The following is a 13,265-nucleotide window of genomic DNA, read 5'->3' as shown; positions in this document are numbered from 1 at the left end:
TGTCCACTGCCTTTAAAACTAACCTGTGAACATGTCATGTCAAAGGTGGTAGCTCTTTGAGATATTGCTGGAAATTTTGAGTGGTTATGTCCATGCATGAATAATGGAATAATCCGTAATTTGAATACACAATCTGAGAAACATATCTTACCGCAATGTTTCTCAGATTCAAATTTAGGGATAACCACAAAACTTCAAAGTGAAAGTATTCTCAAGTAGCTTCATGCTATCGAGAGTTACTGTACTTCTAGCCATTCCTAGCAACATTCTCAACATATGCATAAAATAACAAACCTGTGAAAATTTGAGCTCAATCGGTCATCGAACTTGCGACATAATAATGAAAGAAAAAATACCCTTGTCACATGAAGTTGTGTGCGTTTAGATAGTTGATTTCGAGACCTCAAGTTCTAAACTTGAGGTCTCGAAATCAAATTCGTGGAAAATTACTTCTTTCTCGAAAACTATGGCACTTCAGAGGGAGCCGTTTCTCACAAAGTTTTATATCGTTACCAAGTAATGTTTTATGCTATAAATCATTTTGAGTAATTACCAATAGTGTCCACTGCTCTTAAAATATCAAGTAACAGTTTTAAACTAGCCCATATGGAATGTATTTAAATACCATATTGAACGGCCTCGTCTCTAGCTCCAGCGGCAAGATTTTACTATAAAGGAAGCCAGGAGCTTGGACAGCCCGACGGCGGCTTGTCAAAAGACTACTTCTTTTCGTCCATCATACCGCCCTCTTGTGTCTAGGTTGATTAAAATTTGTCCTTGTGTTTACGTGGCGGCCTTGTTTTTATCTTTCGGAGAGTATACTATTTCATGTGAGCTGGTTTAGGGGCCATTCAATCGTTTTTTACCGACATAGTATGCACTGAAAAACAAAGTATTGTCTCAAATGAACCAGATAGTATTTCAGATCGGGGGGGGGGGGGGGGGGGTGTGGGGGTGGCCGGGTTGTTAAAGGTCCTTGGGAATTTGTTTAAAAGCAATTTGTTCTGCTTTAAGCACTAGTATTATAAAATGAACTGGCCTGGGCCGAATTTCATTTAGCAAAAAACTTGCTTAGCAAAAGAGAAACTTGCTTAACAAAACTGGTTATCAGCCAAATTCCATAACAAGCACGCACATGAAACTTGCAGAACACGAAAGACTGTTACTTGCTTCTTATTGCAAAGGACCTTGCTAAGCAGATGTTTTCTACCATCGGGCCCAGGTCAGTAGACTTTGTATTTTCATCAACAGTACAGCTCCTCTGTTGTAAGTTCCCATTGTACAATAGGCTTAGCATTGTCCCTGTTCGAACAGTGAGACGCCATTCCACGAAACAGCTGGCTGTATTTGCTCACGTGCACCAACATGTTCTATAAGGCAAAACAAACGACTGTGCACTGTGTTTGCCCAGGTAGTAGGAGATAACCCTGAAAACTAGCTCTGTTCGAGTGCAAGGATCAGACGGTAACGAAACGGCTACATCATCAGGTTTTTTTTTTCGGATGTGCAAACTTCAAACCAAAACAGTTAGTAAAACCACCTCCATGGTAAAACCTGTATTTTTTTTAGTAGGCCCCCACTGCAACAGGACGTAGCATAGAGCACGGAGATAGAAATGACCATAAATTATTTACGATTAGAATACAATCAATCCCCTAATTGCGAGTGAATAATATGAGTGGCATTGTAGTACGTGATCGAAGTCTTCCGTATGTAAACACGAAGTAGGCTACATGTCAGAACATGGAGTAAGGACAGGTCAGAACAGCGGTGCGGAGAGGCGAGGAAAATATCTATTTTTTCTAGTTCGATCTCTGTCCTTTCTCGTTGATCTGTGCACCTCAGGGAACATGACCTGAACACTGGTAAGTAAATTACTACCTTCCGTTTGATAATTGCATAAGAACCAGTATTCTCACTTGCTGTAAAGGCTCTACCTCCATGTCCCAACATAGGCATTACAAAAACAACCTTGTGAAAAGTTTGACACTCAATTGCCTTGGTCACTGAATTTGCAAGAGAATGATGTAAGAAAAAAACACCCTTGTAATGTTGCATTACTTTACGTGCTTTCCAGATGCATAATACAAATTGTGTATATAATATTTTGATTGAGAAATTACCTCTTAAAAAACACGATTCATCAGAGAGGGAGCCGTTCATCACAATAATTTAATCTATCAACAGCTCTCGATCCGTTGTTCTTTAAAAAGTAAGTGTTTATGCTAACAATAATATTGTTAGCATAAACACTTACAATGTTGTTGTTGTAGTGGCAAGTGCTTCAGCTAGCTGAATTAGCGATTGACCAAAATGATTTCATACCTGTTTGACATAAAATAGACACATATTGTTCACCATGTTTACTATATTATTGACTATATATACTTATGAATGTTTTCTACAGTTGTATTTTGAATTTATTTTGCAATTTTGCTGTTGTCTTTGTCTGGTTATGTGTGATCATAGAGCAAGGAACAGATCAAGGGCCCCCCTGTGGGCCTACATGCATGCCTGTGTTTTTGGCCTCCGTCACCACATGCACAGTTTATTTTGATGTGTCATAAATCACTCTAAATCAAAATAAACTAAACTAAACTTACTTAATTAGTGGTGGGACCGGGCATTCCCTGATGCATTTAAAGGATATTGCGGGAACGGTGAATTGTACTTTAAAAAACGAACTTTCCTACCATACGCTTTTCAAAGCTCAAGTGCCCAACAGACATTAATTTGGTAATGACACTGAAAATTAATGACAACTTTGGTCAGAAAAGAAGTCATAGCCTACAGCCGCTAGCTTTAGATACGATATTGAAACTTTTCACATCGAGCAGCGAGTAATAATAATAGTATTCAAACTTTCAGAAAGATAGGTTATTGCAGTGATCAATTCTGAGACCCAATTATTTAGCACCTTATAAGGGTTTACAGGGTGCTACGGCGCATTTTACAGCAGCCAGAGCCAGGAACACCGGGGCGAACCCCTTCTCTTTTCGATAAGTGCACTGGGTTCTTTTACATGCGTTAGTATACACAACACATGGGACCAACGGCTTTACGTCACATCCGAAGGACGAAGCAATGGTTAAGTGTCTTGCTTTAGGACACAAGTGTCACGGCTGGGGATTCGAACCCACACTCTGCTGATCAGAAACACCAGAGTACTGCGGTTATGGAAAATACACTTTTTATTCCTCCAAAAAGTGAATCCAAGAAGCGTTACTGTAGTAACGCTTCTCATGTAGCCTTTCCCAACCACATAATAAAATTATTCTTCCTGCTTGGACATTTTGTACCGCAAGGTTTTCGGTAACATCTGGAAATCTCTACAACCTTTTCAAATGAAAGTTTCACAGGTTAAATTCTGTCCCTTTTCTACGGTTTTATGCACTATATAATTATCTACACTTATTATTATTATAATTATTATAAATAGGACCATCAAAAATAGAACGACAGGACTGAAACAAACAGCTGTTACATTTAAATCTACAGCTAGTTTCAATTACCAAACGTATATATAACCTACAGTTCCAGAGTAACTTTACATATAATTTAAATATGAGTGATATTAGTTAAATATAAATAGTAGGCCTGCGGGTATACAACCATGTGTAAAATCTCATTTGAGTGAGTGTTGGCTCTGAAAAGAGACGGTCACTGGTCTCGGCGTTTCGAACAGTATACTCTGCTCGTCTACAGGAGAAAACTTTTTAGCTACTTATTTTCTTCACAATAACACCACGTAAAGCTTGTCGAACACTAATACAATCCCTTCAACGTTCCCCCATATAACTTATACTAGTTGCTATAATAGCTGAAGAACATTATGACAACTGTTTTTGCACTCTGTTCCTTGCTCTATGTTTGCACATAAGAGTAACGGTTTACACAGAGAAAGGTCCCATGGGGTGTCATTTAGAAGGCCATGCCATACCCTTTGGTTTATGCATAGAGTAAGGGTTTATGCATGGTTTATGAGTTCTATTTCTTATCCGATAGGACACTGCCGCCTTCACCCGATGAACCCTTATCGTTGCAATTATGTTCTGAATGTCAGGATTAAAGATTATGTTTGTCGTGGCCAGTATACGACAACTATTTGTAGCCTGTGGATTTTGTTTCTTCACAGAACTCTGGAAAAAGTATTAAGTGCTTTAATACACGTCGGTGTATAAGGGTAAAAACAAAATCCTTGATGCAAAAAACTAACATGTATTTCCAGCAACTTTCAAGAAGGTGGGTGCAACCACTGGAGAAAGGACATAGACCATGGAGGAAGGTTTCCTTTTCCTTTCTCCATGGAGGTAGCTCCATTTCTACCTCCTTGGTGCATGGTGCAGCCATCCATATGTAGGTTACCAATGGAGCTATTAGCCAAAGCTCCATTGTATAACTGTTCCTTTGTGTCCCGAGAGTACGATTGTACTCTCCCAGGGGCGTAACCAACCAGCCATGTTCATTGGGGGGGGGGGGGCAAACCGAAGCAAACACATACATTAGGGTTATTTAATTTAATGTACGGAAACATAAGCTGTTGCAAACGACCCGTCTATTTTTATAATGGTATTATAAAATGTAAACTAAACAAGTATAATGTGTTTCTGAGCCTGAGGTTTCGATTTTTAGCAGAGTCTTTTCTACGTGGGGGTCTTAAATGAAGGCTAAATGACAACTCAACACACACAAACAAGTAAGCAGGCGTAACGGATGCATTAAAGTGGAAATGTGTGAATAAAGATGGTGGCGGGGGGGGGGGGGCATGGGCTAGGTTGGCAGAATCGTCACACAAGAGGGGGTGGAGGGAAGGGGCTTGAACAAACGCAAGGGGTTTGAAACGCACAGAAAATTAAATATTGGAAGAGGGAAAAAAAGTTATTTTTTTCGTGAATCGGGCAGACTGAAAAGGATGCTATTTATGTGGGATAAAGGAGAAGGCATAGACAAAATAGTTATTAGTCATTTCCCTCTTGGATGGTCCATGAATAGTCATACCATTCAGGGGTTTTCTTTTCGGTTTTTTTTTTCTTGAGGGTCTGTATAATTATTTCATGTTTGGTAATGACTCTGGAAATTAATGACAATTTACCCGTAGGCGTACACAATGGAACTACACGAGTAAAGGCTGACTTTAAAGGAACACGTTGCCTTGGATCGGACGAGTTGGTCTATAAAAAAAGCGTTTGAAACCGTTTGATATGAAATGTATATGGTTGGAAAGATGTTTTAAAAGTAGAAAATAATGATCCACACAAGTATCACTCAAATGTGCACGATTTTCATTTTACGTCGGTCGGCCATTAATATGGAAATGGCCGACCGTGTTAGTCGGCGAGGTTAAACGTAAACCACACAATTTTGAGGCATATTTGTGTAGATCATTGTATTCTACTTTTACAACAGTTTTCTAACCATATCATTTTTATAACAAACGGTTACAAACGCTTTGCAAAGACCAACTCGAGCGATCCAAGGCAACGTGTTCCTTTAATTTAAAAGGTAAATCCATTTTTTTTTTATCGGTAATGTGCGCATGTTCAGAACTGCGTAAACAATAACATTTTCCTGGTAGGTCTGCTGCCAGCCAGCGTTCCATGATCTCCCATTGTTCTGCCAGTTTTCATGTTATCAGCAGTTTATTATGTCAGGACCGCATGCAGTGCATAGACAACCGTAAATGTATTTTCCTTTGAAAGTGTGGCAAACTTTATACCCAAGAAGTATACATGTATAGTCCAGGGCCCAATCTCATAGAGCTGCTAAGCACAAAAATTCGCTTAGCACGAAATTTCTTCCTTGATAAAAACAGGATTACCAACCAAATTTTCACATGATTTTCAAGATAAGCAAACAACAGCTGAATACCAGTAACAAGAAATATGCAACAAATGGAAATTTTGTTGGTAATCCTGTTTTTATCAAGGAAGAAATTTCATGCTCAGCAAATTTTTGTGCTTAACAGCTCTATGAAATTGGGCTCTGGTTGAGCACGGAGGAGGTTCTTCCTCCATGGTTTGAGACGCTGTTTTCTTTTGTAGTATAATCACCGTTAGAGGGCGCAACATCGACTGGCTCGGAGAGGGACTGTGAAAGTCTACTTCAGAGCCGGATGTTTGTGTGATACGGGTATCACTTCTCCAGTAATTCCTGCTGCGCCAATCAAAACTACGTCTGCTCACAACATTAACCAATCACATTCTGCGCCTTGAACACCCAGCATGGGCTATTACAAACTTAAGGCCATATTCCTGGGTCAGGACGAGTAACTCGTCCTAACTCGAGAAAAGACTAGTCTTAACTCTTTGAAATTCACTGGAACATGCATGTTTTCCTCACAGATCGCCAAAATAGCTGGGTCCTACACCAACATGTGCCGCACCTACCTCCATGTAGGCTAACTGACGATCAACAACGGAGACTATAATACCCGAATATGGAAACAATTGTTATCCAGAAGCGAAATAATGTCACCGAGACTTGGACGTACGGGAGGAAGCCGTCCGTCGCAAAGCGGTGCGGCTCGCTCTCGACCAGCGGCCGGGGTACGGTGCGATGGGGCCGGGTAGTGGTCTTCGCTTCGTTTATGACCTTACTTCTAAGTACGGGAGTCCTCGGCACACTGGGCATGTTCGTACCGATATTCTTGCGGGAGTTTAGCTCCGGATCCGGGGAGCTTGGCTGGGTTGCCAGCTCGGGAGTCAGCGTGGAGAGTTTTGCAGGTGAGGTTTGTTTCTTCTTCTCTCCTTCCAGCCAGGTTTTCATCAAAGTTATTGAAAGTAGAGGGGACCAAAGCTCTGCAAACTCTTAGCAAAACATCGGCACTCAATGAATCAGGGCATTCTATTATTATTTTTTATAAAGGTTTGGGTTTGAACAAAGTAAAATAATTTGCAAGCGTGGGATTGAACGTGCGACCTCCGGATTTAACGTGGCGGCGCTCTTCCAACAGAGCTATCTAGCCCTGTTGGCGGTCTCCCTATATACGTTGTCATTAGTATCTTTGTTCAGGGGTGCCATTCATCAGAAGCCATAATAAAACCATTAACTGCCGTGTGTAGCCAGGGATTTGAACCAACGACCCCCCGGTGATATGAAGTACCGCGGCGCTCTACAAATTGAGGTATCTAGCCCTCCGGTCTTCCTATACTATCGTTTCAGTAAAAATTTCAGGGGTCCCACTCCAGTCAGAAGCCATACGCCGTTTAAACTGCCGTGTAATTTATCAACATGTCTAGTGAGAATAGTTGAAAGGTAGAACGTTTGAGACGTAATGTGCAATAAATTTGCTTGTGGTGGGGGGGGGGGGGAGGGCAAAAGGTTAAGGGCAAAGCCACAAGAAGAACAGGTGTATGTGGTGAGAGCATGACGGACAGGATAAAGGGTTTTAGAATTGTTCAGTTTTCTTCGTCACGATATTAAAACTGCACCAAAACCATGAATAACCATGACGCATTGCTAAGATCATTTACTTTGTTGCTTGCATATAGTTCTATATTTGTGTACTGTATGCCATGTTTTAATAATGTTCATCTGTAATGTCCTTTATTGTCTCTTCTTAAATTGTGGCATCAGGAGATAAACTCGATAGTAACTTAGTTTACTTTTTTAAAATCCATTAGGGTGCTACTTTTTCTTTCTTTTTTTCTCTCTCTCCTAATTTAAGTGCATGTATTTGTTTTCTTTTCTATTCTTATTGTCTGTTTGTTCTTAAATTTTTACCTGTGAAATTAATAAATGAATGAATGAATGAATCATAAGCAAAGAATTCTGTATTTTTAGACTTCAAAATAACCAAGTAAATCATGCAAATTTGTATTTGTTATTATTTTGAAGTTATTAGTATTTGTTGAAACAGAAAGTTATAAAGTTATCTGTTCTCAATTTATGTTCAATTATTTTGAACATGTCAACCCAAAGTGTGTTTGGGGTAACCGTGGGGGTAAACAAACTCCCGGGCCTCCCCTGGGCTGTATTCCACTTAAAAGAGAAAAGGTGGGTTCAACGTGACCCCAAACCGCAAGAAACAGGTGACAGTTAGTAATACAGATGAATTTGATTGCATTTGTTTGCTTTATGGGGACTAAGTTCATGGTATACTAGTCTTGTCCCAAGCCTCTTTACGCAAGCACACCGCTTTGAACTCACCAGGGCCGAGTTTCATGCTGCCGTAAGCACAGAATCGGCGATTACGGAAGCAGGGACTTCTGTGCTTACGGCAAGCGTACTATAGGCTATGCTTACAAGGCTAGCGCAGAAATTCGGTGCTTTCACGTAAGCGGGGAATCGTTATCGTAAGCGCAGAATTCTGCGGTAAGCAGAGCCATGAAATTGGGCCCAGGGGCGGATTTCACAAAGGTAGTCCTAACTTAGGACTAGTCCTAGGCAATGCTAAGAGATATAGGACCAGTCCTAAGTTAGGATGAGTTACTTGTCCTTACTAAGGACCAGTCCTATCTCAGCGTTGCCTATAGGACTAGTCCTAAGTTAGGACTACCTTTGTGAAATCCACCCCAGGAACACTAGTGACACGGTACTGCAGTGCTGGATATACCGTGGGGTTATTATCGAATTAGGGTTTTTCAACCTCGTACAACGAAGCCGAAAACGAAGCCGCAACGGCTTCTTTGGACGAAGTTGAAAAGCCATGCTTCGACGCCACAGTATACTGTGTGTCAAGTACTGCTTGCAGTACCGTGCAGTTCGTCGTTCGAAGCGGGGTGCTTGCGTAAAGAGTCTCGAGACAAGACTAATGGTGTACGTGTGTGTCACATTTTTGTGGTGGAAGATAAAAAATCGCCAAACGAGATCCCTTGCCACACTGAACCCAAAGGTTGATTAAACAATGAAACGTATATCACAAACAAAACACTTACGGATACAATTGTTCGTATTTTGAACTTCAACATTCCATTGTCCAAGGCCAGAGAATAAAATAATCAGATATTGTTTTGGGCTTATCCCTGACCGAATATGGGAACCGAAGTTAATGTTTGTCTAGCCTCGAAGTTTATCTTTGCGAGGGAAGGCCGTTTTATGTTTCGTTGTGCAAAGAGCAGTTCCATTGCAAAATCAAACTTTTCAAGGGGCAACTGGGTCGAGACCAACGGCAACAGAGGCACTGGCATCGGTGCCCCAGGCCTGAAGTAACTCGAAATTCCTGGCCTATAATCTCATCTTTAAGAGGGCAAGGCCATTTTCATTTTGCGAAAGGCATCCCCATTGCAAATCTTAAAGTCTTTAACGAAGCCAAGTCATTCGTAGCCTCCGTGAAAATTCAGGTTAAACGGGAGAGGTACATTATATCGCCTTCTACCTCTAGGACCCCGGTTCGATTCCCGCCGTGGACACCATGGTTTGTTCAATCCATATATACCAGACTGCGTTGGTTTCTCTCGTACTATCTCTCTGAGGTTTTCCTCCTACATCTAAAATTTAGCTATAGTTTTTATTAAAGGCAGTGGACACTTTTGGTAATTGTCAAAGACTAGCCTTCACAGTTCATGTATCTCAAAATATGCATAAAATAACAAACCTGTGAAAATTTGAGCTCAATCGGTCATCGAACTTGCGAGATAATAATGAAAGAAAAAACACCCTTGTCACACGAAGTTGTGTGCGTTTAGAATTTCTAAACTTGAGGACTTGAAATTAAATTCGTGGAAAATAACTTCTTTCTCGAAAACTATGGCACTTCTCACAATGTTTTATACCATCAACCTCTCCCCATTAATACTCGCCACACCAAGAAAGGTTTTTAATACGCTAATAATTATTTCGAGTAATTACCAATAGTGTCCACTGCCTTTAAGTTCACTTTCTGTGAGTTCGTGGCTTCACATTCAGAATAAATGATTTAATGAAACGTTTGATTCCAAATAAATGTACACAGTGAAAACGCAAACATTATTTTTCGTCGAAGGACCAATTGGTAGTATCGTGGTGAAGCGTATTGGATGTCGACGTTCCATCATGCTTGGGGGAATTCTCATGGGATGTGGTACCGTCTCGGCGTCGTTCGCAACCACCGTTCTACATCTCTTCGTCTGTCTGGGTCTCGTGGCAGGTAAATACAATAAATTGTTTCAAGAATCAAAACGAGTGTATAAAATACTCCAATTGTACTGCTTATCGACACAACGCTAACAATCACAACTTATTGTCGTATGTAAACGATCACCTACAGCAAAGTTCCTGAAATGCCATAGATATGTTGTGTTCTGTGTTCTGTTTTGGTGGCTTTGGTTTGTAAAATCCCACCGCTGCCACTATGTAATATAGGTTTTCCTGGCCAATGTCAGCTACGACAACAAAATTCAATTGAACAACCGGCTAACTAAATTTCGTTTGAAAATGAGTGCTACGTTGTATCAGCATTCAACAACAGTCTTCTCAGATTGTGCTTCTCAGATGTATTCCTATTAGGGATTGTTCCTCCTGCGTGGACGTTTTTTGCTCCTGATTTTCGGCGATATCGCAAAAATGTGTCCGGGGCAAGCCTTGTTTTTGTAAAGCATCAAGTTCTGAAAACAAACGGCGCAATACAATGTACTTCAGTTAAGCTCTTCTCACTGCATAATTTCCTGCTATGATCAATTTTCCCCGCCAAAATCAGCCAAAAACGTTTGGTGTTTTGTTTTACACAGGTCTCGGTGCGTCAATGATTCACGTAGCAACCGTTGTCGTCATCGGTAAATACTACAGCAGACATTACACGGTAGCCAATGGCATGGCGTACTCGGGTCCCGGGGCCGGTGTCTTCGTCTTCCCACCTTTGGTCCAATATCTCAACGACACTTACGGCTGGAGGGGGAGTCTAGTCATCGAGGCCGCTATCCTCTCAAATGTGTTAGTGTTGGGCGCCCTCGTACGGCCAGCGTCGAGGTTTAAAACGAACGTTCTTCATCGCAAATCCCTTGCCGTTCGGGGTGGTGTCGTGGGGCGGAAATTCACAAGTTTTACCGGTGGAGGGGAGAGTAAAGAAAGCTGTAGTAGTGATGGATATTCTGATGACACAAGAAGCACTGCTGAAGAATGCAGTGAGACTCAACCGAGAGATTACTCAAAGGGCAGTGTAAACTATCAGGACGACTTGTCCAACAAGTCGGCCCCAAGTTGCTCAAAGGGCAGTGTAAACTATCAGGACGACTTGTCCATCAAGTCGGCCCCGAGTCTTTGGAGGCGCTTTCGGTTTTCCGTGAGCCATACTCACCCTCCAGCCGTCCTTGCCGTGTACAGTGTTTGTTTATTCCACACTGCCGGTTACTCCAGCGTATCAGTTCATCTCGTCAATCAGGCCATCTCGTCCGGTGTTACAGACTGGCAGGCATCGTTGCTGCTCTCGTGCCTTGGTATCGGCAGCTTCATGGGTCGAGTTGCCCACAGTTGGTTCCTCACATGGAAACCCATCACGCCCTCGCGGTTGTTCACATTGGCCCTTGTGGTGTGTGCGCTCACTGCCGCACTGATACCACAAAACACCACAGTTGGTGGTATGATGGCATCAGCAACGACTGTTGGGTTGTGCTGTGGTATTTGTTTCTCGCTGGTAGCCGTTATTCTACGAGACTTGGTTGGTATCACGTACCTGAGCTCTGCGTTCGGGTTCTCTTTATTCTGCTCGGGCATCGGCTCAACAATGGGAGGATATGTCACTGGTAAGTTATCTTCTAAAAAGAAATGATACAAGGTCATTTCTGGGTAAAATTAGTTGAGGGCGTTTTTTGTTTGTCAATTTCAAAGTTTCAAAGGCATGCTATGTATCTTTGTTGTGTGTATGTCCCATCATGGCTTCTTTTTTACACACGTCACGTTTTATGATGCCTTTGTCCAATTTTTCATTTTTCGAGTTGGAGGCTGTTTGCCATGAAAGGGCCACGTGGCCTAGGCAAAAGCTGTCGTCACACAGGGCTGGGGTTTTTTAAGTAACATAATTTAGCCTAAATAAAAATCACTAAATTTACTATGGTTTGTTCTTGTATGTTTCGTACTATCATCAGGTGCTCTACGGGACGCAACGGGAAGTTACGATGTACCGTTTTATCTAATCAGCGGATTCTTCGCCATAGCTGCTCTATCTTCTCTCTTACAGTCATTCGTTTACTGGCATCAAGAGTACAGACACCGCCACCTACCAGGTCCAGGTGCCACGCCCATCTGAGGGCGTGTGCAATATGGTTGATAACAGTCATTAATGTTATCAGAAGATAAGAACTTCCTACCAAGCCCAAGTGCCACGCCCTTTTCAGTGTTTGCATATTACTGGCGAGACAGTTATTGTGTTCAGACATAATAACCTCCCAAAAGGCCCCGGTGCCACGCCCCATGCAGTCGTTGTTTTCAGGACATAATAACTCCCTCCGAGGCCCAAGTGCCACGCCCTTATATGACTCTACACTGATGCCTTCTTGAATTCTTAAAGACACTGGACACTATTGGTAATTGTCAAAGACCAGTCTTCTCACTTGGTGTATCTGAACATAATTATGCATAAAATAACAAACCTGTGAAAACTTTAGCTCGATTGGTCGTCGGTGTTGCGAGATAACTATGAAAGAAAAAACACTCTTGTCACACGAAGTGTGCTTTTAGATTGTTGATTTCGAGACCTCAAATTCTAAATCTGAAGTTTCGTAATCAAATTCGTGGAAAAAATCCTTCTCTCTCGAAAACTACGTCACTTCAGAGGGAGCCGTTTCTCAAGTAGGGTTTTATGCTGACAATTATTTTGAGTAATTACCAATAGTGTCCACTGCCTTTAAACAGGCTAGTCGAAATATTGAGACCACTATTAAGAACTCACTCCGCGGCAGTAAAGTTAATATTAAACGAGAAGTCTCCTCGATCCACTAAAAGCTAGACTTGACTCAAATCCCGATCCCGTGCCATCGCTAGAAAACTGCTCTGCATTCCCCCAAACCTGTTCCGCATGCGGGACTACTGATAGCTATATTGACTGCGGGTATGCTAGGGACCTCTTGCACGAGAACGGGACTTGAATCAAGTCTAACTAAAAGCTAAAGAAGTAATCCTAACCGAATTCATACCTCCTGCCCAAGTAGCAGCTAATAGGCAAGACAGTTTGTTTTAGAACTTCGTAGTCTCCCGAATTTAGAAATCTACTCCGTGGCAGCGGAATAAATACCAAGACAACTTTACAAAGAACAAATTTACACAGCAAAATAAAAACCAAAAATAACAACTCTAACCTTTATCATGAGTTGGCTTCTAAATATTTTATGTACATTATATTGTATATCATTAAT

At 41.5% G+C, this 13,265-nt stretch overlaps 1 protein-coding gene across 1 annotated transcript; it reads left to right on the top strand.

The window, feature by feature from the left end:
- Nucleotides 1–1,322: 1,322 nt before the first annotated feature.
- On the top strand, nucleotides 1,323–12,168 carry LOC139952923 (monocarboxylate transporter 13-like). Its single transcript, XM_071952247.1, has 5 exons — nucleotides 1,323–1,865; nucleotides 6,342–6,722; nucleotides 9,923–10,066; nucleotides 10,647–11,657; nucleotides 12,000–12,168. The coding sequence occupies exons 2-5, from the start codon at nucleotides 6,437–6,439 to the stop codon at nucleotides 12,158–12,160; spliced, it is 1,602 nt and encodes a 533-aa protein (XP_071808348.1). The 5' UTR covers nucleotides 1,323–1,865; nucleotides 6,342–6,436; the 3' UTR covers nucleotides 12,161–12,168.
- The last annotated feature ends 1,097 nt before the right edge of the window (nucleotides 12,169–13,265 follow it).

Source organism: Asterias amurensis, chromosome 21 (assembly GCF_032118995.1).
Source record: "Asterias amurensis chromosome 21, ASM3211899v1".
Lineage (NCBI taxonomy): Eukaryota > Metazoa > Echinodermata > Asteroidea > Forcipulatida > Asteriidae > Asterias > Asterias amurensis.
This window is presented reverse-complemented; position numbering and strand designations above follow the sequence as displayed.